Source organism: Erpetoichthys calabaricus, chromosome 18 (genome assembly GCF_900747795.2).
Source record: "Erpetoichthys calabaricus chromosome 18, fErpCal1.3, whole genome shotgun sequence".
In the NCBI taxonomy this organism is placed as follows: domain Eukaryota; kingdom Metazoa; phylum Chordata; class Cladistia; order Polypteriformes; family Polypteridae; genus Erpetoichthys; species Erpetoichthys calabaricus.
Window position 1 is genome coordinate 66,623,155 of NC_041411.2, and position 23,043 is coordinate 66,646,197.

The 23,043-nt window shown below is 38.7% G+C and overlaps 1 protein-coding gene across 1 annotated transcript in view; it reads right to left on the reverse strand.

Moving 5' to 3' along the window:
• Positions 1-9,683, reverse strand: part of si:ch211-236h17.3 (carbohydrate sulfotransferase 11) — an 86,843-nt gene extending 77,160 nt beyond the window's left edge. The window contains exon 1 of the mRNA XM_028824198.2: positions 8,876-9,683. Coding sequence (XP_028680031.2) covers positions 8,876-8,969 — 94 coding nt within the window. The 5' untranslated portion in view covers positions 8,970-9,683. The remainder of the gene's footprint in view (positions 1-8,875) is intronic.
• Between the last annotated feature and the right edge of the window lie 13,360 nt (positions 9,684-23,043).

Below are 23,043 nucleotides of genomic sequence, written 5' to 3' on the forward strand. Positions count from 1 at the left end.
AAAATCTCAAATCTCCATTAGCATCAAAGCCTAAAATTAGTTCTATGTCAGTATACAGTGGATCTGAATAATGTTTACCAAGTAATTTTGTTCAAATGTCACCAAGTTCACTAAACTATGTCAAGGCATTTCTGAGATTCTGAAGTAACTGTTTTTTCTATAGTGATTGTTTTTATACTCTTAAACAATGAAATATTGAAATGTCCTTTCTTAGTCGATGCCTACTACCTTAGATGTACCATCCTGCTTCTAAATGGGAAATAGTTCTTGATGATGAGTTAGTGAATGAGTAAATCCATGTGCATATGTCAATGCAAACTCCACATTAACATCAAGCAGAATTGACAACTAACTTTAATGATTTCCTGACAGGCAGTTCAAATTATTCTATTAATAATTGTATAAAATTGTAGCAACAAGCAATACAACTAGAAATATGAATATGAATGCAAGAACAAAGTATAAATGCACCTACAATGGAACCTCTCTCTCGCTCGCTCACTGCACAGGGAATGACTGAACATGTGCGGAAATCATCAGCGCGTTCGAACCGGAAGGGAAACTGGCTTGTTCGTCACTCGAGTGTGTGGTCGTGAACAGATACAAAAGTCTGGTGAACTTTTTGGTCATAACCCGATTTGTACGTGGTCTGAGACGTTCCTGACCCGAGGTTCCACTGTACTATGAAAAAAATATGACTCATAGTGTCAAATAATAGAACACTAAAACTAGGATCCCGAGTCAGTAAATATTAATAAACCACTTGCTGACTCTGTGCTAAGACAGTGAAAGTTATTAATGAATTTACCAACTGAGTAATGGAAGGAGAAACTGGCAACGCAAAAGATGAAAACTCAATCCTCAAAAGCACTAGGACCACAATAATCAAGAAGGGCAAGTACTGACATCCATCAGTTTTGAAAAGGCAAACAAAAAATGATTGTGAAGCTGGACTGTAATTCCTTAAAAACTGCATTTTTAATGAGAAGTCAAAACTGCTTTTCACTTTTCAAAGGAAATGATTTAACCAACAAATTATCATTTGTGTGTAGAGGAATTCATGTATGTACAAAAAAAGAAATTAGCTTGCAAAAGTAAGTCAGTCCAGTAAACAAGTCCATCCATCCATCCATCCATCCATTGTCTCCCGCTTATCCGAGGTCGGGTCGCGGGGGCAGCAGCTTGAGCAGAGATGCCCAGACTTCCCTCTCCCCGGCCACTTCTTCTAGCTCTTCCGGGAGAATCCCAAGGCGTTCCCAGGCCAGTCGAGAGACAGTCCCTCCAGCGTGTCCTGGGTCTTCCCCGGGGCCTCCTCCCGGTTGGACGTGCCCGGAACACCTCACCAGGGAGGCGTCCAGGAGGCATCCTGATCAGATGCCCGAGCCACCTCATCTGACTCCTCTCGATGCGGAGGAGCAGCGGCTCTACTCTGAGCCCCTCCCAGATGACTGAGCTTCTCACCCTATCTTTAAGGGAAAGCCCAGACACCCTGCGGAGGAAACTCATTTCAGCCGCTTGTATTCGCGATCTCGTTCTTTCGGTCACTACCCATAGCTCATGACCATAGGTGAGGGTAGGAACATAGATCGACTGGTAAATTGAGAGCTTCGGTCAATTATGTAAATATACTCCGGTGATAAAATAACAGTATAAACTAAATTAACCACAAACTAGATCACCAGAGCAATGTCTAAGAAGTCTTCCATTTTGTTAAGGATAAGAAACCACTTTGGTCTTAGGGACACAAGATAATGAAAAAACACCATGTTTCAGTCTAAAGAGATCCTTGGACAACTTCATTAAATGTTTTAAGTGTTCATCAGCTTGTTAATTGTTAAAAGAAGCATATCAAACTAGTTAGATTTTTTTAATCTAATAACTTATGATGCAATGTAATCATATATAACCAGTAACGGCACATTGCACATTATACACTTGACTTGAGCATTCCTAGTGTTCCTACTTTTTCTCTGTATGTTTAGCATTCATTTGCTCAGAGGTTGATGCGCTTGCTGCTTCCTGAGCAGGTCTTCTCTTCTCCACCCTAGCCACCCACTTCTCTTCTTTCGTCGGCATCTTTTCACGTTAAAACTGATTAAGTCAGTGTTTGTGTTGCAATTACTTAGTATGTTTTCTTTAACTTTTCACTTAAACTGGCACTTAAGCCTTCAATCTGGCTCAAGAACGATTTAAGATATGAAGAGGTAGGGGAAGTGACAGCGAAGGTGGTAGGGATGAGAACGGCACCCGTACGCATGTGCCTCATGGCCGCCCTGCTGCCTGTTGCTGAGAATTGATTCTACAATAAAATAAAATAAAAATAAAAAGGAATAACCTTGGAGGTCAATCATCAGCCCGAAAGCAGACAGTAGAGGTCACGTAGTATATGTTTACCAAATTTCAGGTCAATAGTTCAAACGGTTTGCAAGATACAGGTGATTTAAAATCCTGGACAGACAAATGGATAGCCACGGTAGCATATTATATATAAAGATACAAGTGCTCTAGAAATGGATAAAATTTAAGACTGTTAGAGGATGTCTAAAAGATCCACCCATCTTTATCATTTTGCAGACTTCTCTTACCGCTTAAGTTGAGATAATATCCACATTCATACCTCAATCATAAAAAGCATGTATTTTAAAGTAATTTTGTTGATTTTAGTATTTTTATGGTCAGTGAACAACAAGCCTACAGAATTTTGTCAATAAAAAATGAACAAGTGACACTTGTGGTCTATAGTTTAATTAACAAAATATCTAAGGTAACACTTTAATACAGAACATAAGGCTTCTATGTGTCTGGTTAAATGGGAGCTTAGTTTTGAAAGTTTTATTAAAGAGAAAAAAAATCAAAATCAGACAATTCAGTAGCACAAAATCGGTGATTGGTACTGGCCCTTAAAGACCTGATTGGATTCAGAGGCAGTAATAGATTCTAGATGAACTTCCTATAACCTAAACTGATTCTTCTAAATCACATATAATATAAAAAATAATAATAATTTCTGCAAACACACCAGGCCTTACTCAAATAAAGTCTCTCTTTCTTGCTATTGGATGTAAAGCAGGAACCAGGTCCATAGAGAGTACCAGTCTATCAACAGGGTCCACTCTCACACTGACCCAATTTTGTCAATCAATCTAGCACATATCTTTAAGAATATCTGGCAGGAAAGCTGGAGCACCCAGAGAAAAGCCTTACTGACATGGACAGAACATAAGGACTTCACATAGACCTTGATTGGAAATAAGATCAAAATCTGGGATGTTGAAACTTTTAGGCAGCAGCATTGGCTACCCCACAAATATGCTGGCCCAAGGTTTCCATCCACAACCAAATCATAAAGTTCCAAGAATTACTGTCAAGGCATTGAAAAATGCATTGTTCAAAAGAGTATCCTACCATATGGAAATGAATGACTGAGACTGTTCACATTTCAGAAAGAAAGATAATCACCTTCATAATCATAGTATATATTAATTTGTCACATAAAATTAGGTTCTAAAGTGAAAATTCTTTATAAATTAAAAAAAATATCCAACCTGTTTTTCTGTTTAAAATGAAATTGAATGAACCAGGATCCAAAGGGGATAATAAAAACCTTCAAAACACACTGAATACATCCAATTCAAAGTTGCAAAGATTTTGATTTAAGAAATTCTGTCTTCCACATTTCTGAGACATGCTTGCAACAACAAAATTAAAAAGAAAATAATGCATTTTATCACAGATTCTTGGTACTATTTTTGTTGAGGTAAAGCTACATTTCCTGTTCACTTGCTTGGAGTAGTCATTGGCAGTAAAGTTTTGACATTTTCCACAGGTACACTTCCAATTCACAAACTTTCCACAGCTTCAGACTACATATTATACCACTTTTGTCTCTGCAGTTCTGTTTCTTCAGGGGTTATATTCTGCCATTGGTTTTAACAAATAATGCAGATATTGGAGTAGGTCAGTGTGCCCCAATATCGTCTAATTAGAGTACACATATGCCATGATTCATAACGTCTGTAGCACTTGCATATTTATTTCATATTTTTTTCTTATGCCATATATATATATATATATATATATATATATATATATATATTTTTTTTTTTTTTTTACAGGGAATGTACATATTTGAAAACACACACACATACACAGTGGTTTAATAACAAGTGCACACTTAACTTGTAAGATTCTTTTTCCCTAAATGGTCCCTACTTTTTGTCTATTTAATTCTGTGTTTTATTTTACGTAGCCAACAAAATGAGGTCAATGCCAACTTGTGTACAGTGAATATTGTTTAAGTATTCACATTAGTTTTAACTGTACTTTTTAAACATAAAAATAAATCTGAATTGAACCAATTATAATGTATTGCATTGAGTGGCAGCCTTTTCAGCAGCTCCGTGTATGACTGTATATGTATGTGTACTTTTCTACTTTTATTTTTCTATTTTTATTTATTGATCACTCCTATTACTTTATGTGAATTTCCCATTGGGATTAATAAAGTATCTATCTATCTATCTATCTTTTTTATAATAGCCTTATATTTTTGAAAGAGCTAAGGCCACCTGCATGTTGACACAGTGCCAATCAACACTCAGCATAACACACTGTCGTGTGTACACACACAATAAAAAAAAACACTAAGAACATAAAAAGGGCAGATTATGCAATACAGTAAAACTGCAATGAAACAAATCGATGCATCACAAACCAGTTTTCAAATTTTATAGCCCATGCTGAGTCACTCTTGCTGAGGACACAGCAATAAAGAACTGATGCCAACAATTTTGTGTGAGTAAATGTAATTAATAAGCTTTCCTCTGATAGACATTTACTCAAGCCCATAATAATACAAAATAATTCTGAGTTGTGATTCACAGCAATTTTAAATTTGCACTTAATTATTGTTAAACATTGTTTAAATTGTTAAAATAGTGAAAGACTGTCGATGATTGTATAACATTTTTTATCACAGCCCAGAGGCTGAAAGGTTGCAGTGGAGGTAGATGATCAGCAAGGTGAAGCACACAGTCCATCTCTTTTTAAAATAGCTGAATCAAAGAGAAATGTTTTGTTTTCTGCTTTTTAACTTCCTAAAATGACATGGACAGGCTGTTTTGCAGTATGTATGCAACCTCAGGATGTGGATTAACACTCCAGAACACTTTTAGCTTCAAAAACGAACATATATCAATAAGTTTTAGGACCTTTATTTTCACACTTGGACCCTGATGCCACGACTTTCAGTTTAAACACAAAAACAGGCTAGGAACTTTGTTTTTCTATATATTGTTAAAAAAAAAAAATTGATTCACTTTAGAACATAATTTCATTTGGCAAATCAACATATACCATGATTGTGAAGAAATAACTTCAACCTGAGAAATACCAAACTTATATTTAAGTAAAATTCCAAAATTAATTCATTTGAACATGTGTAAATGATCAACAGAATGTTGATATCTAAAAGAAAGCAAATCATACCTAGCACCTCAGGGCATCTTAAGCAATAAGTAACAGCTTTTTTCCAAATCTAGTCCTGTGGATACATGTGAAAAACAGTATTGCTTAATTCATTCTGGTTAATTCAGTGATACTAAATTGATATTGAGTTCAAGAAAAAAATATCTTGCTGTTAACCAAGATTCAATGATGCCCTCAAAGCAACATTGACAGTGGTCTTGGAAGCAGCAGTAAAAACATGCCAATATCCTTCTCAACTAGAAGGAACAAGATTCTACCCATTCACACTTGCTACATAATTATTGAACTCTTAAATCTAAATATGCTTTGAGTTTGCTATTACAGTAAGAATTTTAAATTACTATAAGTACAGTAGTGTTGATGCAGCTGTTTCTGCTGTTTCCAGAGCCCTTGGTTTCAATCCCATGCTTGCTAAATAGACATGTGGATTCTGAAAGTTCTCCCCTTGTCTGATTAGGGTTTCCTCCAACATCCCTGAAGACATGCATGTTAAGTTCACTGGCAACTAAGTCTAAAATAGCTCAAGTGCGAGTGTATTCATAAATAAACACTGCAATGGAATGACCCACTGTCTAAAAATGCTTCCTGACAAGCCTCTATCACTATAGGTAGCCTTACACCCCTTGTGATTCTCAGTTGGATTATTCAGGTTTCAGAATGTTATGCAAGTGCTCTTCTCCTTTCACCAGGCTTACTAGGCATGCAGTATTGCCATCTCATGATGACCAACACTCACATCTGGGCTACAACATAAAGAATGTTTTTTTTTTTTTTTTTTTTTTTTTTTTTAGAAACCCCCAATAATAAATTTTAAGTAATAACTTTGAAAAAACTATATTGCTATCACTTTTTTGACATTGATACTGTATTATACTGTACATAAATTTTAACAGTTTACTTTTTTAATCTCAGTTCTCTTATTTTCCAGATCTGCATGTTAACTTCTGAACTGGCAAAATAGGAGTAAGTGTTCCCAGCAATTGACGGGCATCCTCCCCAGCCCTGGTTTCTTCCTTATGTCTGAAGCTGCCAGGATAGGCTTCGAACCCAGTCACACAATCGTGAATCAGATGGTGGGGATCTGATGATTGTTGAAGGTAAAGACTTTCTGAAAATCTTGCTTACTTCTCACAGTTTACCAGTAAACAGTGCTTAACATGGTTGTAAATACCAAAACTAATTCAGTTACTTTGTGACTGTGTATTTTTCAACTTTATCTTCAAAAATATGTATGACAGAATAAGAATTACTGCACACAGAAAATGTACATCTTCACTAAATAAAACACTGCCTTTTGGTTGTTTCTGAATTTAAAATACTAAAGAAGGTCTAATTAAAAAAGGATGCAACTAAAGAAGAACTACAAAAAAACAACATTCTTAGTGTTCAAGCAACAGTTAGCATCTAGACAGAACTTTAATTGATAGTGTCAGAGAAAAGACAGTTATTAAGAGGTTCAGTTCCTCTAGCAAAATATGTCATAATTATCTCATTTAACAACTTCTAGCTTGTGGTACGGCAGAAAATACACTTCCTCAAGACTTAGTATACTCTTGACTAAGGTCATTAATAGTTTGCTTGACTGAGAAAGTTTTCAATGATAAACACTAAAAGAAACATTATACGCCTAAATCTGTGTTTCCCAAGATAGGTTTGTAAGTCTTTCTGCAATCAATACCATAATTAGCAATTTATATCTTCCACCAGAGAAATACTGTATCACATATTCAGTTTACAGAAAGGCATACAGAAATGAGTGACTGACATATATTAATACATTTACAAAAAGTGTGTTTCTCAACATTTTTAATAAATAATAACAATATCAAAATAATACATTTTAATTACAGGGTGTCATTCCCATACTCCAGGCATTTAAGTACAAAAGCATTAAATATTCTGCATTTCTAGACAGTTGAAGCACAAGTTAAATGATTTGCACAGGGTCACAAAGCAAGTTAGGCAAGGGGGCAGAACCAGAAGCCTTTTGTTTTGGAGTCTAATACTCCAAGTGTAGCCATTAGGCTATATTGCCTTTTCTTCTTTCTAAATGCACTCTTCTTTAAGCAAACTATATACAGTACTATGTCATAAGCAAGCACTTAGATGGAAGCATTGAATACTACGCAGCATCAACTAATGCAGTGCCCCTTCAAACTCAGCACTCATTAAAATGTGTCAACTAAAATTTAAAAAGTAAATAAACAAGTGTAAAAATATTAATGAGCAAGAGCTGGAACAGACATCCTGTGCGCAAGGTACATGAATGCATTTTTAAAACCTTTTATTAAAAAAAAAAAACCCTGAGCAACTCTGATGGGTACTACTGAACTGACTGTTCAACAGGCAACATGGTGGCACAGCAGTTAGTGCTGCCACATCACATATCTGGCATTCCATGTTTGAATCCGGGTCATTGTCAGTGTGGAGTTTGCAAGTTTCCCCATAGTTGTTTTACTCTGAGAATTCATATTTTCCTTTCATGGCACCAAAGACATGCAGGTTAGGCTTACTGGTGTTTCCAGATTGGCCATAAACTGGGTTGGTGCTTGAAAAGGCCCAGTGATGAACTGGCAACGATGTCCAGAGCTGTTTCCTGGAATTCATTAGAAGGAAAAGATGCAGCATCAAAATTCCACCCTGACTGACACTGGGAACCACTGCTACATAATACGTTTAGGTAAAGCTGTTCCAAGACCATAGATATTGCTGCCATCTATACACAAGGCCAATGTTAACAGCAAGAGCGTGTTGCCTAAAAGATAACACTGAAGAAAATCAGTTGTTTTTTCTTTAAATTGTATTCTGTGTTAATTTGGCAAAACGATAATAACTATATTTAATCTAATTCGGATTAATTAATTTCGTTTTCCATGGCCATGCTTTGTACAATTCCATTTATTAATGGAAATAACTGGCGAATCAACTTTGAAAGTTGACATAAATAAAAAAAGGGGGAGGTACTTGAAGTATAAACTTTCTCATAGACGAATACACGGATCTGTATGTAATAAAGGAATGCGGGGATTTGTCTTTCCTAACTAAATTACAATAACGAATAACAAAGCAAAGTATTAACAGCACAAAAAATACAATGACATTTCAAATTATAGTTTCCGACTAAACACATTTAAGAAAATAACCCGAAACAGTGAAAAAAAACTCTTAAGAATTGCTACGTACACACTTTCAAGTACGTTCAAAGACGGGAATCTACAATCTCTATTTGTAAATATTCCTAAAGACAAAAATCACATCTTCCCCAGAATTATTCGACCGCAAAATCGGTTTAGGACTCTTTTGTTTTCTCTCTGGAATAGCGTCGACGCGGGCACCGGTGTCGGGGACACCCCACATTAAGTAAAAATAAAATTGCTTAGATTCTTACCTTCGTTCAGATTGCTTTGAAATAAGTAAATGACAAGCAAGAAAGACCCAAAACACGTAGCCAAAACCATCTGAAAGATTTTAGCTTTCCTCATGCTGGCCCTCCCTTGCGGAATTCAGGTCCCTGGAGGTAAACCATGCGAAGTTTTGGGGGGAACCTTACAAGGTTCTGAATGGCTGTGTTGTTAACGTCCCTTTAACTGATCAATAGCAATATACGTGGAAAAACATGAATTTTCCGAGACGTATACTTGAGCGCGTCAGCCGCTTGTAAACTCCATGCTCCGTAGCTCTGCTCGAACCTCCGAGCGGTGCGGCGCCAGTCTGTGTGTGTGAGAGTGAGCGAGCCAAAAGGTGAGCGAGCCGCTCGCCTCAGGAAGTGGCACGCGTGCGCGCTCCGGGTGAGCTCCACGCGCGCATTCCGATTTAGTTCGAGGCACTGGATTTGGCGTTGGATTATTTCTTCTTCTTAATTATAGGTAGCATTTTTATTTCCTTAAAGTAGAACTATCAGACAGTTTTCCTAATATATCAGGCATTGAGGAATTGCAAACGCAGAAGCGCCACACTTTCCCTTCCTCCTCCTCCGTTCCGCTTTACACCCTGCAGTGCAACGTCGAGACAGACTTGCCAGGGTGGCTTCAGATTTTTAATAAATCATGTGCTTCGTTAGCCGAGCAGGCTTTCTTGCAGCAGGCCATGTGAAGATCTGTCTTGTTTGGGGTGAGGTCACGCAGTTTTCCTGAGAACCAAAGTGTCGTGTATCCACATGTTTGATTAACCTGCCAATTTAATCGCGTTTATGCGTTTACTAGGCTGACTGTGAAAAAGGCGGACGGTCTTTCCGAAGACAACATGCAAACTGAGGGGCCACTGGGTTAATAGACGTGAGGGGTGAATGAAAATAAGCAATTTGTGTATGCATGGCTTTTAAAAACTACATAACCCGTGGGTATTTTAAGTGTTTTGAATGTTTCCTTTGATCGACATATATAAACAAGTTTAACAACAAAACTGAATACGAAAGTGTGAGTCGCTTCTTTTTTACTGAACGTGATTTTCTTAGCCGCAGGGTTCAAAATAACTGCAGCCTATCTCAGATGCCCACCAACCGCACAGTCTTTTAAAATTACTCAAGAATACATTGAAAAAACTGTTTTGATTACTTTGTGATTTTATTATATTTGTGGGCACTGAATTAAAAAATGAAAACAATATTTCTCCATCAATAACATATTTCACAAATAACATTTTTAGCAATAACTTACTGTATACTTTTTATTGGTTTTGTACTAAATTAAATATGAACATTTTATTTTAGTGATATTTGTATGAATGTATTTTTTTATGATTGTAAACTCTATGTAGAAATCAAAACAGCTATTTTAATAAATAATAAGGTCAGTATACAGTATAGCTGGCATTGAACATGGTGATGAGTCATAGCAGTAATCGGGGCAAATAAAATTCCCATGTTTTTTCTGTGAGTGGAACAGCAGAGCCAAGAATTTATACTGGGTTCAGAAAGAGTGGCCAGCTTGAGAAAAAAAGCTGCCGCTTGGTGCCAGAAACATCATCAGACTTAGCTTGGTGGATCCTGATAAAGTGCTGCCACCACCGCTTTATATTAAGCTTGGTTTAATGAAGCAGTTTGTCAAAGCTCTATCAAAAGATGAAGCCTTTTTTGTATATTTGTGCCAATGGTTTTTCCGGGTTTGAGGAGGGCATTTTTGCTGGACATGATACAAGAAAACTGATTTCTGATGCAGAATTTGATGGGGCAATAAACAACCTAGAACAAGAGGCATGTGTATCATTCAAAGAAGTTTTTAGGTAACAATAAAGATGCAGATTATTAATAAACTAGTTGTGTTACCTACCTTCCAACAAAAGATAATGGGTGTCAGTTATAGTGCCATTGGTTAATCAGGTTTATCAGAAGTACTATGTATCTAAGTGCTTTTCCATGTGCAATATCTGTAGGATTTTTTTTTAGTCAAGAACTAATATTATTGGCAGGCAGTGTGTTGTAGCTGTTAAAGCTTTGAACCAAGAACTCTAAACTTTGAGGTTGTGGGATCAAATATTGCTGCTGACACTATGTGACCATGAGCCAGTCACTTCACATACCTGTGGTCCAACTGGAAAAGTAAAAGAAATGTAACCAATTACATCTCAAATGTTGTAAGTCGCCTTGTGTAAATTCATCAGTCAAATAAAAAGTAATATCTTTTTAGGTCACTTACTTTTGAACATGCTATATGCAGTTGTCCATGAGTAAGGCATTCCTGCATTAGATCAATTCCTGCTTTTTTTCTGCTTTTCCTAGTGACATGGTTTTTGTTGATTGTCATTGCAAAAAACAATTTGGTAGGAAAGTAAATTCACTTAAATTGAAACATGTAGTCAGCAATTTTCCCTCTAAGCTACAGATTTGCACCTTTTTTTTTTGGGTGCCTTGTAGCTTTTTTGAACTGCCACGCAGCTATTATCGTTCTGCTCATTCTCCCTTCTGCACAGCAGTTTGCAACAGCCGCAAAGCTGTTATCACACCTTTCACTGTTTTTTGGAATAAATAACCAAAATGAGAGTCAGTACACATGTACTGTAAAAGTGGCAGTGAACATCTAAAAACAGTTTATAGTAAGCACTGAGCTTTGCATCTTCTTTTGAGCTTTTTTGAACTTTCTGTTTTAATTTCATAACATGATCACATCTCTTTTTTCATGTCCAGGATACCACCCCATCTTCAGTCATCCATTTTCCCTATTGGTTAGTGGTGCTCTTTACGTGGCCTGTTAATCACTTCTCCTTTATTTCTATAAAGCACACCGTCAGTACCGCACATGTAAGTTATCATAGTAGTAAGTAATACCTATAAATTAAAAAGCATGTGTTGGCTAATTTTCTTTTTTTTTCCATAATGTCACCATATTTTAAGTCCATCAAGGCATTTTTGAGATTTTTTGCATTTAGTTTTTTCTATTGGGTTTACCCCTAAATACTGATGTATCAAAATGTCCTTTCTTAGTGGACCCTTACTGACCTCCATGTATCATCCCACCCAATTTCAGCATTATAACTAAATGGGAAATAGTGTTTTTTCTTGATGAGTCAGTGAACTTTTCACATATACAGTATATTTAACATTTATTAGTTAAGTTTAAGAAATTGGGTTGCAACATGAGTCTCAAATTTCACTTTTTGTCTTCGCTGAAAACCTTGGAGCAATGAGTGAACAGCTGGGTGAATGACTGCAGCAAGATATCAAGGACATGGAAATAAGGTACCAGAGATATTGGGATGTCAGCAAAATTCTTGGATCAAAAAAACTAAGTATTAACAAAAGCTGGAGAACAGTTATGTATGTCGATGAATATGTATTTTTTTTTTTTTGCACACTGTAGATGTTTAAACATACTAGATTGACTAAATATTTTCATGTTAAGTTGATTTAGAACAATATTGTATACATGAATACATTGTGTAATTCATTAAATTTTAATTAATTTTCTTTTCACATTTGTGCATTTTAATTATATTTTTATTGTATTCATGAATGCAAATAAAATAGCAATTCACAATTGAATCAATATTTTATGAGTTTAATTTTGCAGTCCTATGTTATTGTCTTTTTCTTTTAATTTGCATGCTCCAAGAGTGGGTGTACAGGGAACAGAATCCTCTCCTAGCCAAATCAAGGGCATACTTATGCACAATCTCTCACTTTCTTCACTATTGCTGGATCACTTTATAACTTTATAACAGAAATAACACTTTATATACTCAGTGTGGGCTGGAATATAATTGCAAATATGACACACAAGTACTTTTCTTCTTATCACAATCTTATATTCTGCCTCACATCCCTTTTGTAACTTTCTTCTTCCTTGATCAGCATTTCTTTTCTTGGACATTGCAGCAGGTTAGGAAATCTACCAGCAGCCATAGGCCTGAAATGAGCACAGAGACATTAGCACTAGAAAACAATTCAAGCATTTTGGCTGCCTTAGACAAAGCTATCAATGTTGCACTTCCTTTATTATGTCATGGAATGTAGGATTATTGTTATTTTACCTTTTGATATAGTATTACTGTACCTATATTAATTTTGCATGAAACCTTGTAGTTTAAAGGGATTATAAATGGATTTGTATATTTATATCCACACACCGTACGCATTTTATGTGAACTATAGGTATGTGTTTGTTTTAATGAATTACACTATTTTTGGTAAATGATGGTAAAGAACTTTGCAATTTTGACTTAGTATTTTAGAACTGAGTATATTTTCTTTAAAAAATCTGTAAACACAAATGCATAAATATAACAAAATAATAATTTATAGGTTAAATGCATGATAGTAGTTGTATTTTCCAAACAGAATGCCAGTTTAAAAATTAATAATAATAATTGTCTAATTAAAGTTCTTTACACTTATAAAAACACAAATTACTTAAATTTAAAACTTCTTGTTATTGCCTTTAAGTTGATAAACTTAAAATCAGTATCTTTTAAATCCATTATGTTAGTTCAGTCTTCACTTGTATACATTATAAATGACACACATGACTGCCAAGATGTATGATCAGGTTTCTCTAGAATTTTCACAAATTATTCACCTTAATACTAATATAGAATGATTATGATTATTATAGTAACATTAAACCTACTGTCACACACGTGTGCTTGGGAGGCAGGCTAAGGGCTTAACTGGGGGCAGAATACGAGAGCAAGCTTTGACAAAGTGCAGAAACCTTTCTTCTCCCTCTTTTGCAGATCACCCAAAGAGAAACCAGCCTAAAAAACTTCCTCCCATTCCTTTACTCATTTCCTAGCCACACCTTCCATCGAAGTCACTTCCAGCTCTTTGATCCTAGACCCACCTCTTCATTCCCTGCCTCTATAAGAACCCAGCACCTTCCCTCCTTAGTTTGTCCCTGTTTGGACACAGAACCAGAGAGTGCTCTAGAGCCATTATTTTCTGTATTGTGCTGTACACTATATGGGGTTGATCCCCAAATCTTTTTTCTCTTCTCCCTTTGTGTTTTGATACCACATAGTATTAAATATGCAACTCTAGAAATGTCAATGCTATAAACTGTGTGCAGTTCAGCAGTTAGGCAGTAATCCAGCCTTGGAGTATTTTTGTTCCTTGTCTGATGTGCTTAAATATTGCCAGGATTTACAATCGGGGCCCATGCCTGGCCGGGACGCCCCTGCACCATATACTGTATACCAGGGGGGCAAGGTATCTTGCCCAAGAAACCCAGTATCTCCCCCTGGACCCTAGATGGCAGCCTCCCTGGATTGCAGCGGTGCCTCAGACTCCCCTAGGGCTTCATGGGGGTTGGAGTTCTGTGCAGCCCTGTTGGGTTCCGCAGGCGCTGCCAGGGGGTATTGCAGCAGGAGTTGCTGGCCCCTTTTGGGCATTGGTTTCGCCACACCTGGACGTGCAGCCGGATGTCGGCAATCAAGCACTTGGAATACTTCTGGGTACCCAATAAAGGGAGCCAGTGACCACTACTCAGCAGCCAGAGTCGAGTGGAGGAGGATAAGTTTGCCTGGGAGGAGTGGTGGTGCCAGAAGAGCAGAGTGTGATTTATTTGGTGTTTAGTGCTTATACTTGGGACTGTGTTATGCATGTGGGGTTCATGGGGAAGACGTGTCCCACAGGTGAAGAAAATAAATATCTGTTTTATTTTACACATGCCTCCCGTGTCAATCTGTGTCAGGTCGGGCGCAATATAGCACCTTTCTTACAGCATATCGATGATCCTTCATGTAATTCCAGGTATTGTTTATAAGATATAAACATACTGTACACTGTATGAGTAGTCACATATGAAGCTATATTAATTTTTTATGTTTCTGATTTTCCCTAAAATTATGCAGATACCAGCAATCTGAATAAAAGCAAAGGTGTCTAGAAATAATGCCGTGTTAACTCATCATTAATTGAGAGAGACTTTAGCAGAGAAACAATTATCAAACTTGTTTGAGGCACTTCCCCCCAACCCTGTCATAAAATTAACCTAAAGGGGGGGGGAGGGGTTCTTAAACCATCAAACCATTGCTGTTATTATCAATAATTGTAACGCTAATATTACATTGCTTTGTCTAAGTTACAAATAAAGATATACAAAATATTTATCAACTTGTTTGCATAATTTCACATCACAACAATTATAAATGGAGAATATTATAAAGGTCTTTGAAATCATGCATTTTTCAAGGCCTATATGGAAAGTACAAGCCAGTTTATTACAAAGTAAAGTCATATACAGTATCATGTACACATCCACATTTGCACAGTGCCAAAGCAAAGTAAATCAAATATTTATTTAGGACTATGAACAGCATGCACTTTTCTCAGCTGCTTTTTAGAACAAACAACATTATAATACACTATCAAATATACAAACTCACCACTACAATACAAATTAAACTTATAAATCCAAGTTAAAACAAAAATGCAGCACTGACCACTGATATCAAGAGCCCTCAGACAAATAGCTGTTTTAGAATAATATGATGGAAAACAAGTACAGTAGAGAAGTACCATGAAGAATTGTAGTAAACAAACATGAAGCAAGTGAAGATGAGCAAAAGTAGGAGTGATGTGGTGACAGATTTTTTGTTTTGAGTCAAGCAGGAGAATGCTGTAATACTTTTATATATTTTGTAAAATCTTTGAAAAGAAAATTGTGATATACCAACTAAGGTATGTCAAAGTCCTTAATTAACATACAGTAACACTATTTTTTTAAGTGTGGGAGAAACCAAAATGTATACAATATAACACACTGTAACAAAACATCCATCCATCCTCTTCCGCTTATCCGAGGTCGGGTCGCGGGAGCAGCAGCTTAAGCAGAGATGCCCAGACTTCCCTCTCCCCGGCCACTTCTTCTAGCTCTTCCGGGAGAATCCCAAGGCGTTCCCAGGCCAGCTGGGAGACATAGTCCCTCCAGCGTGTCCTGGGTCTTCCCCGGGGCCTCCTCCCGGTTAGACGTGCCCAGAACACTTCACCAGGGAGGCGTCCTGATCAGATGCCCGAGCCACCTCATCTGACTCTTCTCGATGCGGAGGAGCAGCGGCTCTACTCTGAGCCCCTCCCGGATGACTGAGCTTCTCACCCTATCTTTAAGGAAGAGCCCAGACACCCTGCGGAGAAAACTCATTTCAGCCGCTTGTATTCGCGATCTCGTTCTTTCGGTCACTACCCATAGCTCATGACCATAGGTGAGGGTAGGAACATAGATCGACTGGTAAATTGAGAGCTTTGCCTTATGGCTCAGCTCCTTTTTCACCACGACAGACCGATACAGAGCCCGCAATCACTGCGGACGCCGCTCCGATCCGCCAGTTGATCTCACGCTCCATTCTCCCCTCACTCGTGAACAAGACCCCGGGATACTTGAACTCCGCCACTTGGGGCAGGATCTTGCTCCCAACCCTGAGAGGGCACTCCACCCTTTTCCGGCTGAGGACCATGGTCTCGGATTTGGAGGTGCTGATTCCCATCCCAGCTGCTTCACACTCAGCAGCAATCTGATCCAGAGAGAGCTGAAGATCACGGCCTGATAAAGCAAACAGGACAACATCATCTGCAAAAAGCAGTGACTCAATCCTGAGTCCACCAAGCCGGACCCCCTCAACACCCTGGCTGTGCCTAGAAATTCTGTCCATAAAAGTTATGAGCAGAATCGGTGACAAAGGGCAGCCCTGGCGGAGTCCAACTCTCACTGGAAACGGGTTCGACTTACTGCTCTGACACCGATCATACAGGGACCGAACAGCTCTTATCAGGGGCTCTGGTACCCCATACTCTCGGAGCACCCCCCACAGGATTCCCTGAGGGACACGGTCGAACGCCTTTTCCAAGTCCACAAAACACATGTAGACTGGTTGGGCGAACTCCCATGCACCCTCCAGGACCCTGCTAAGGGTGTAGAGGTGGTCCACTGTTCCGCAACCAGGACGAAAACCACACTGTTCCTCCTGAATCCGAGGTTCAACTATCCGACGGACCCTCCTCTCCAGAACCCCCGAATAGACTTTTCCAGGGATGCTGAGGAGTGTGATTCCTCTGTAGTTGGAACACACCCTCCGGTCCCCCTTCTTAAAGAGGGGGACCACCACCCCGGTCTGCCAATCCAGAGGCACTGTCTCTGATGTCCATGCGATGTTGCAGAGACGTGTCAACCAAGACAGTCCTACAACATCCAGAGCCTTGAGGAACTCCGGGCGTATCTCATCCACCCCCGGGGCCCTGCCACCAAGGAGTTTTTTAACCACCTCAGTGACCTCAGTCCCAGAGATGGGGGAGCCCACCTCTGAGTCCCCAGGCTCTGCTTCCTCATTGGAAGGCATGTTAATGGGATTGAGGAGGTCTTCGAAGTACTCCCCCCACCGACCCACAACGTCCCGAGTCGAGGTCAGCAGCGCACCATCCCCACCATACACAGTGTTGACACTGCACTGCTTCCCCCTCCTGAGACGCCAGACGGTGGACCAGAATCTCCTCGAAGCCATCCGAAAGTCATTCTCCATGGCCTCCCCAAACTCCTCCCATGCACGAGTTTTTGCCTCAGCAACCACCGAAGCCGCATTAGGCTTGGCCTCCCGGTACCTATCAGCTGCCTCCAGAGTGCCACAGGACAAAAGGGACCGGTAGGACTCCTTCTTCAGCTTGACAGCATCCCTCACCGCTGGTGTCCACCAACGGGTTCGGGGATTGCCGCCACGACTGGCACCGACTACCTTACGGTCACAGCTCCGGTCAGCCGCCTCAACAATAGAGGCACGGAACATGGCCCATTTGGCCTCAATGTCCCCCACCTCCCTTGGGACATGGTCGAAGTTCTGCCGGAGGTGGGAGTTGAAGCTACTTCTGACAGGGGGCTCTGCCAGACGTTCCCAGCAGACCCTCAAAACACGTTTGGGCCTACCAGGCCTGACCGGCATCCTCCCCCACCATCAGAGCCAACTCACCACCAGGTGTTAATCAGTTGACAGCTCCGCCCCTCTCTTCACCCGAGTGTCCAAGACATGTGGCCGCAAGTCCGACGACACAACCACAAATTCGATCATCGAATTGAGGCCTAGGGTGTCCTGGTGCCAAGTGCACATATGAACACCCCTATGCTTGAACATGGTGTTTGTTATGGACAATCCGTGATGAGCACAGAAGTCCAATAACAAAACACCACTCGGGTTCAGATCGGGGGAGCCATTCCTCCCAATCACGCCCTTCCAGGTCTCACTGTCAGTGCCTACGTGAGCATTGAAGTCTCCCAGCAGTACGAGGGAGTCCCCAGAAGGTATGCCCTCCAGTACCCCCTCCAGGGACTCCAAAAAGGGTGGGTACTCTGAACTGCTGTTCGGTGCATACGCACAAACAACAGTTAGGACCCGTCCCCCCACCCGAAGGCGAAGGGAGGCTACCCTCTCGTCCACCGGGGTAAACCCCAATGTACAGGCTCCAAGTCGAGGGGCAATAAGTATGCCCACACCCGCTCGGCGCCTCTCACCGGGGGCAACTCCAGAGTGGTAGAGAGTCCAGCCCCTCTTAAGGAGATTGGTTCCAGAGTCCAAGCTGTGCGTCGAGGTGAGCCTGACTATATCTAGCCGGAACCTCTCAACCTCGCGCACTAGCTCAGGCTCCTTCCCCTTCAGAGAGGTGACATTCCACGTCCCAAGAGCCAGCTTCTGTAGCCAAGGTCCCCGCCTTCGGCCACCACCCAACTCACACTGCACCCGACCTCCTTGGCCCCTCCCATAACAAAACATAACATTTCAAATGATGAAAGCGGGCAATAAAGCCTGTTGTAGCAGCATCAAAAGCATGACAGGACCCAGCCCTGGTTAGGGTGCCTGTCTATCATTCGCACACAAACCCACCCTCACACTCAGAAAGAGCTGGTTTATGTTGGCTAATTAATATAATGTTCACCTCTAAATAAAATTAAAATGACTGCGTTTTTTTAAATTTTCACAGTTTAGGAAAGATGATTTAAGGAGAGCTGTAGGCATGACAAGTATCTTTTTTATGTACATCTTTTATTATTACATCCTTTCATTTAAATAAATTAGTAAACCTACAGTGTAATTCTTTTTTTAGCCCGTATCATCATAAGCATTCTCCCAAAGCATTTTGCTAAACATAATTTATAATGTTATATTTGGAAAAGATTTAAACATCCCCTTTTAGAAGTCTGTTTTCTTGTTCTATTCCTAGCTTCTTTTGATAATGTAGTTTATCTAAATAATGTATGAATTATTAGTCACAGCCATAAGAAAATCCACGTAATGCCCCAATCGAGGCACCCAGTGTGGAGGCTACTTCTGAAACAGATTCTAAAAAAGAATGCTTGAACAGTATCATTTTATCTTTTATTTTTCTTTATAGGTAATATTTACATTTTCTATTTTACATTCCATGTAAGCAAAATGATTTAATCTTTATGGTTTTCTAATAAACAGGATAGAGGTGCACTTGAATCTGAAGTCTCTGCCTTCAAACTATTGGTTTCTTAAGCACACAATTATTTAGAATGAAAGAAACCCCAAAGAGACAGAATAGTGATTGTATTATCTTTACTCACCAATAACAGGTAAGAAGAATTTAAGTAAAGACTAAGCAAAAGGACAAAATCTGAGAATGAAATTAGTGGTTTCAAATAGTATTCTTGAGTTGATATTTGTTTCCAGGTGTTTTAATTTGAAAGATCAAATTTCAAAAATTATCTATTTGTCACTTTCCTATATCAAAGGTAATTTAGAACCCAAAAGACATGGGGGATGCAACTCTTATGTAGCAACAGGGCATTTTGTATGCCCTGCTGTTCTTTCTGAATTTCTGTGAAATGCTTCAGGCATGGGGAAGGCATTATAAAAATAAAATGTACATTATTATTATTTTTTTATTATGCTTGACAGTCACAGCTTGAGTGAATACCTCAGCAAGGCACAATACATTAATGTTGTGGAAAACAGCTTTTGCACTTAAAACACAGAAGCAGCTGTTCAGTCAAACAAATAATAATTATACAGCTATGTAGGATATTGTAATCTGTTCAGGACATTTCCCACTCCGATAACCATGAGTTCCAATTGTTTTTATGAGGAAAAAATTATAGATCACTGTAAGTAATGTCCACTTGTAATCACAATATTCTCTTCACTTAATCAGTCATCCTGAATAATTAAAAAGATCGATTCCCTCCCATAGTCCCATTACCCTAAACACATTAACTTTATACTATTTTTTATGAAGTGATTAAAGTAGGAATCGTACTGTAACTGTGTTATTCTAAACTGTGGCATTACTTACAGTATGTATGTATTGCATATTGCATGTTAAATTGTCCTTTTTGTTGTGTGTAATGTTTTAATGATATTAATTGTGGTCTGATGCTGGTATAGTTGTATTATGGCTGTAACACTTGTGACAGATAGGGGGCGCTATCGCTCCCTTGAACCCTCCGATCAAATGCCAGACACCAGGTAAAAGTCCAAATAATGGTTTATTATAATAATTCAATGTGCACAAAGCACCTACACTCCACAATACTTCAATAAATCAATACTCTAAACAATAATAAACAATCCTCCACTCTTCCAGACGCATTGCCACCCTTCCACCCAGCTCAGCTCAACGTCTGGGATCTCCCACACTCCTTTTATAGTTCCTGACCCCGAAGTGTTTCCAATCCTTCAGTCCACGTGACCTCCTATCACTTGTGGGTCAGATTAAAAGTCCTCTTCTTCATCCCGGAAGTACGTCATTCCTCCTGTCGCTATGACTAAGGCGTACTTCCAGGTTTTAGGGCACGTAAGAGTCTCTGGGCCTCCCTGCAGCATCCTGTGTTGGCCCCCAAGGTATCCAGCAGGGCTGTAAAGGAAACTCCACTGTCCATGATTCCCTGCTGGTATTCAGGACACCTCCATGCTGCAGGGAGATCTCCACCTGGCGGCCTGGGGGTATTGGCCGGGATGAACGGCCGGCCATATATAACACACTGAAACAGACTTCTGCATCATTACCTCAGGGCACTACAGAAGAAACTGGATAAACAGAAGGAATTATACATTTGAACCAACAACTCATTTAAGAAACAAGATTTAGAAGGAAAAACTCTAAAAAGTATTCCTGTACAACTCCACCAAAATCTTTAATTTATTCCAGAAACATAGAAGCACAAATTAAGTTTAAGATGACAATTGACTGCGGGTTTGTCAGTATTATCTAAGATTGTTTCCAGGGAGTGAGTTCATAGTGGTAAATGTGCAACTACATCATTTTTACCACAAATATGAGACAATTTGATGACCCCATCTGAAATCATCAATAATTAATTTTTTTTAGTTATTAATGCAGATGGGCCTAATAAAGTGCCACCAAATGCACCTCATTATATTTAATCGTAGTTATTTTCACCAAGGCTTGCTTTCTACACAAGTCTGTGTACAAATGGTGACAAAGTAAAATGTAACAAAAAAGACAACATAGCAGACTCATTGATGAAAAAATCTCCAAAATATGGATGTGTTCCAGAAACTAAATGCAAAAAATGGAAGTATTGGTAGAAATATTGTTTCTTTCAACTGTGAGACATGATTTACAACCAAATCAAGGACCTCAGTGGATAGTTGAGGCCCTAGTTTAAATACTGCTGAGAAGCCAGATTAGTCAAAAAAAAAAAAAAACAACTGCAAGATAAAATGTTTGAATGCTGGGAAAAATTATAGAGTGCTTCAACATTAATTAGAAAAGGCTTTAAAATATGTCACTGTTGTAAAAAAAAATTGACACATGCTTGTAACTACAGAAATGATCTGTAAATGCTATAACACAAGAAGGATTGCAAAATCAACAGGAAATCATATTCTAGACATACAGACATGACTGAAAATATCAGTACTCTTTTACTTTAAAAAACTCTGAATTTTCTCTGAACTAAGCTGAAAATGATAGTATTTTGTTATGTACATTTCTCAATATCACATTTAATAGAACAGAACTTTTATTTGGATATATAACTGAACTATTAGTTAATATAATAAAACAAATTTAAATAGCATGGACAAAGGCATCAGTACACATACAGTATTGAAGACAATAACTGCCTTGAAGCACTTTCTGGAGCTCTGAGAGCGATTTCTACACTGCTGAGCTGGTCATTTGGCCTAATCTACTTTAGAAATCCAGTCAAATCTCAGTGTGTAAAGGGCAAGGCCGAAAACCACTTCTAAAAGTGCATGATCTCTGACTCCTGAAACATCACTGCCTTAATTGTCATACATCTATAATGAATATCATGACGTGAGATTGGGAATACTTCAGTAAATTGCTTATCTGTCAACACAATTCACAGCTGCATTCACAGATGCAGCTTAAGGCTTTACTATATAAAATCAACACTGTCCAGAAACCTCTCAGGATCAGTCTCATCAAGTAGCACAGTGGAATTGTGTTTTATGGTCTGACAAATAAACATTTCAAATATTTTTTTTCTAAATGCCAAAGAGGAAAAAGACCATCCAACTGTTATCAGCTTCAAGTCCAAATGTCATCATCTGTTATGACATGGGGATTTCTCAGAAGCCATGCACGGGTAACTTGCACATCTGTGAAAGAACCAGTAATGCAGAAAGATACGTGCAAAGTTTAGCGCAAGATAAATACAAATTTTAGAGAAACGTAAGATATCATCCAGACACTGTCTTGTACGGAGATATGATACAGGTTGAAAAGAATTTACAGATCGCTCCTTTTTTATTGGCATCTTCCATGGTGTCTTAACCTTTTTGAAATTGTGTTTGCAGGAGATTCCCAAAGTAACATTTGTCACATTTCTTAAAGCTAATAAGACCAGTGTGAAAATTAACTAAATGTGAAAGGATAGCACAAACAGGTTTTGACATAATTACCTGTAGATGATGTTTAAAGAAGAACCACATTCTGAAATAGGATAGTTATAGAACAAGTGAAAATTCTAAATGATCTGCTGTTCTAGCATCAGCTTTTAAAGACAGTAAATCAAGAGAATTATCTACACTTACTGAGCAAATTATTATCAACACTATACTAATACTGTGTAGGGCCTCAATCTGCTCTGAAAACAGCCTCAGTTCTTCATGGCATAAATTCCACAAGTTGTT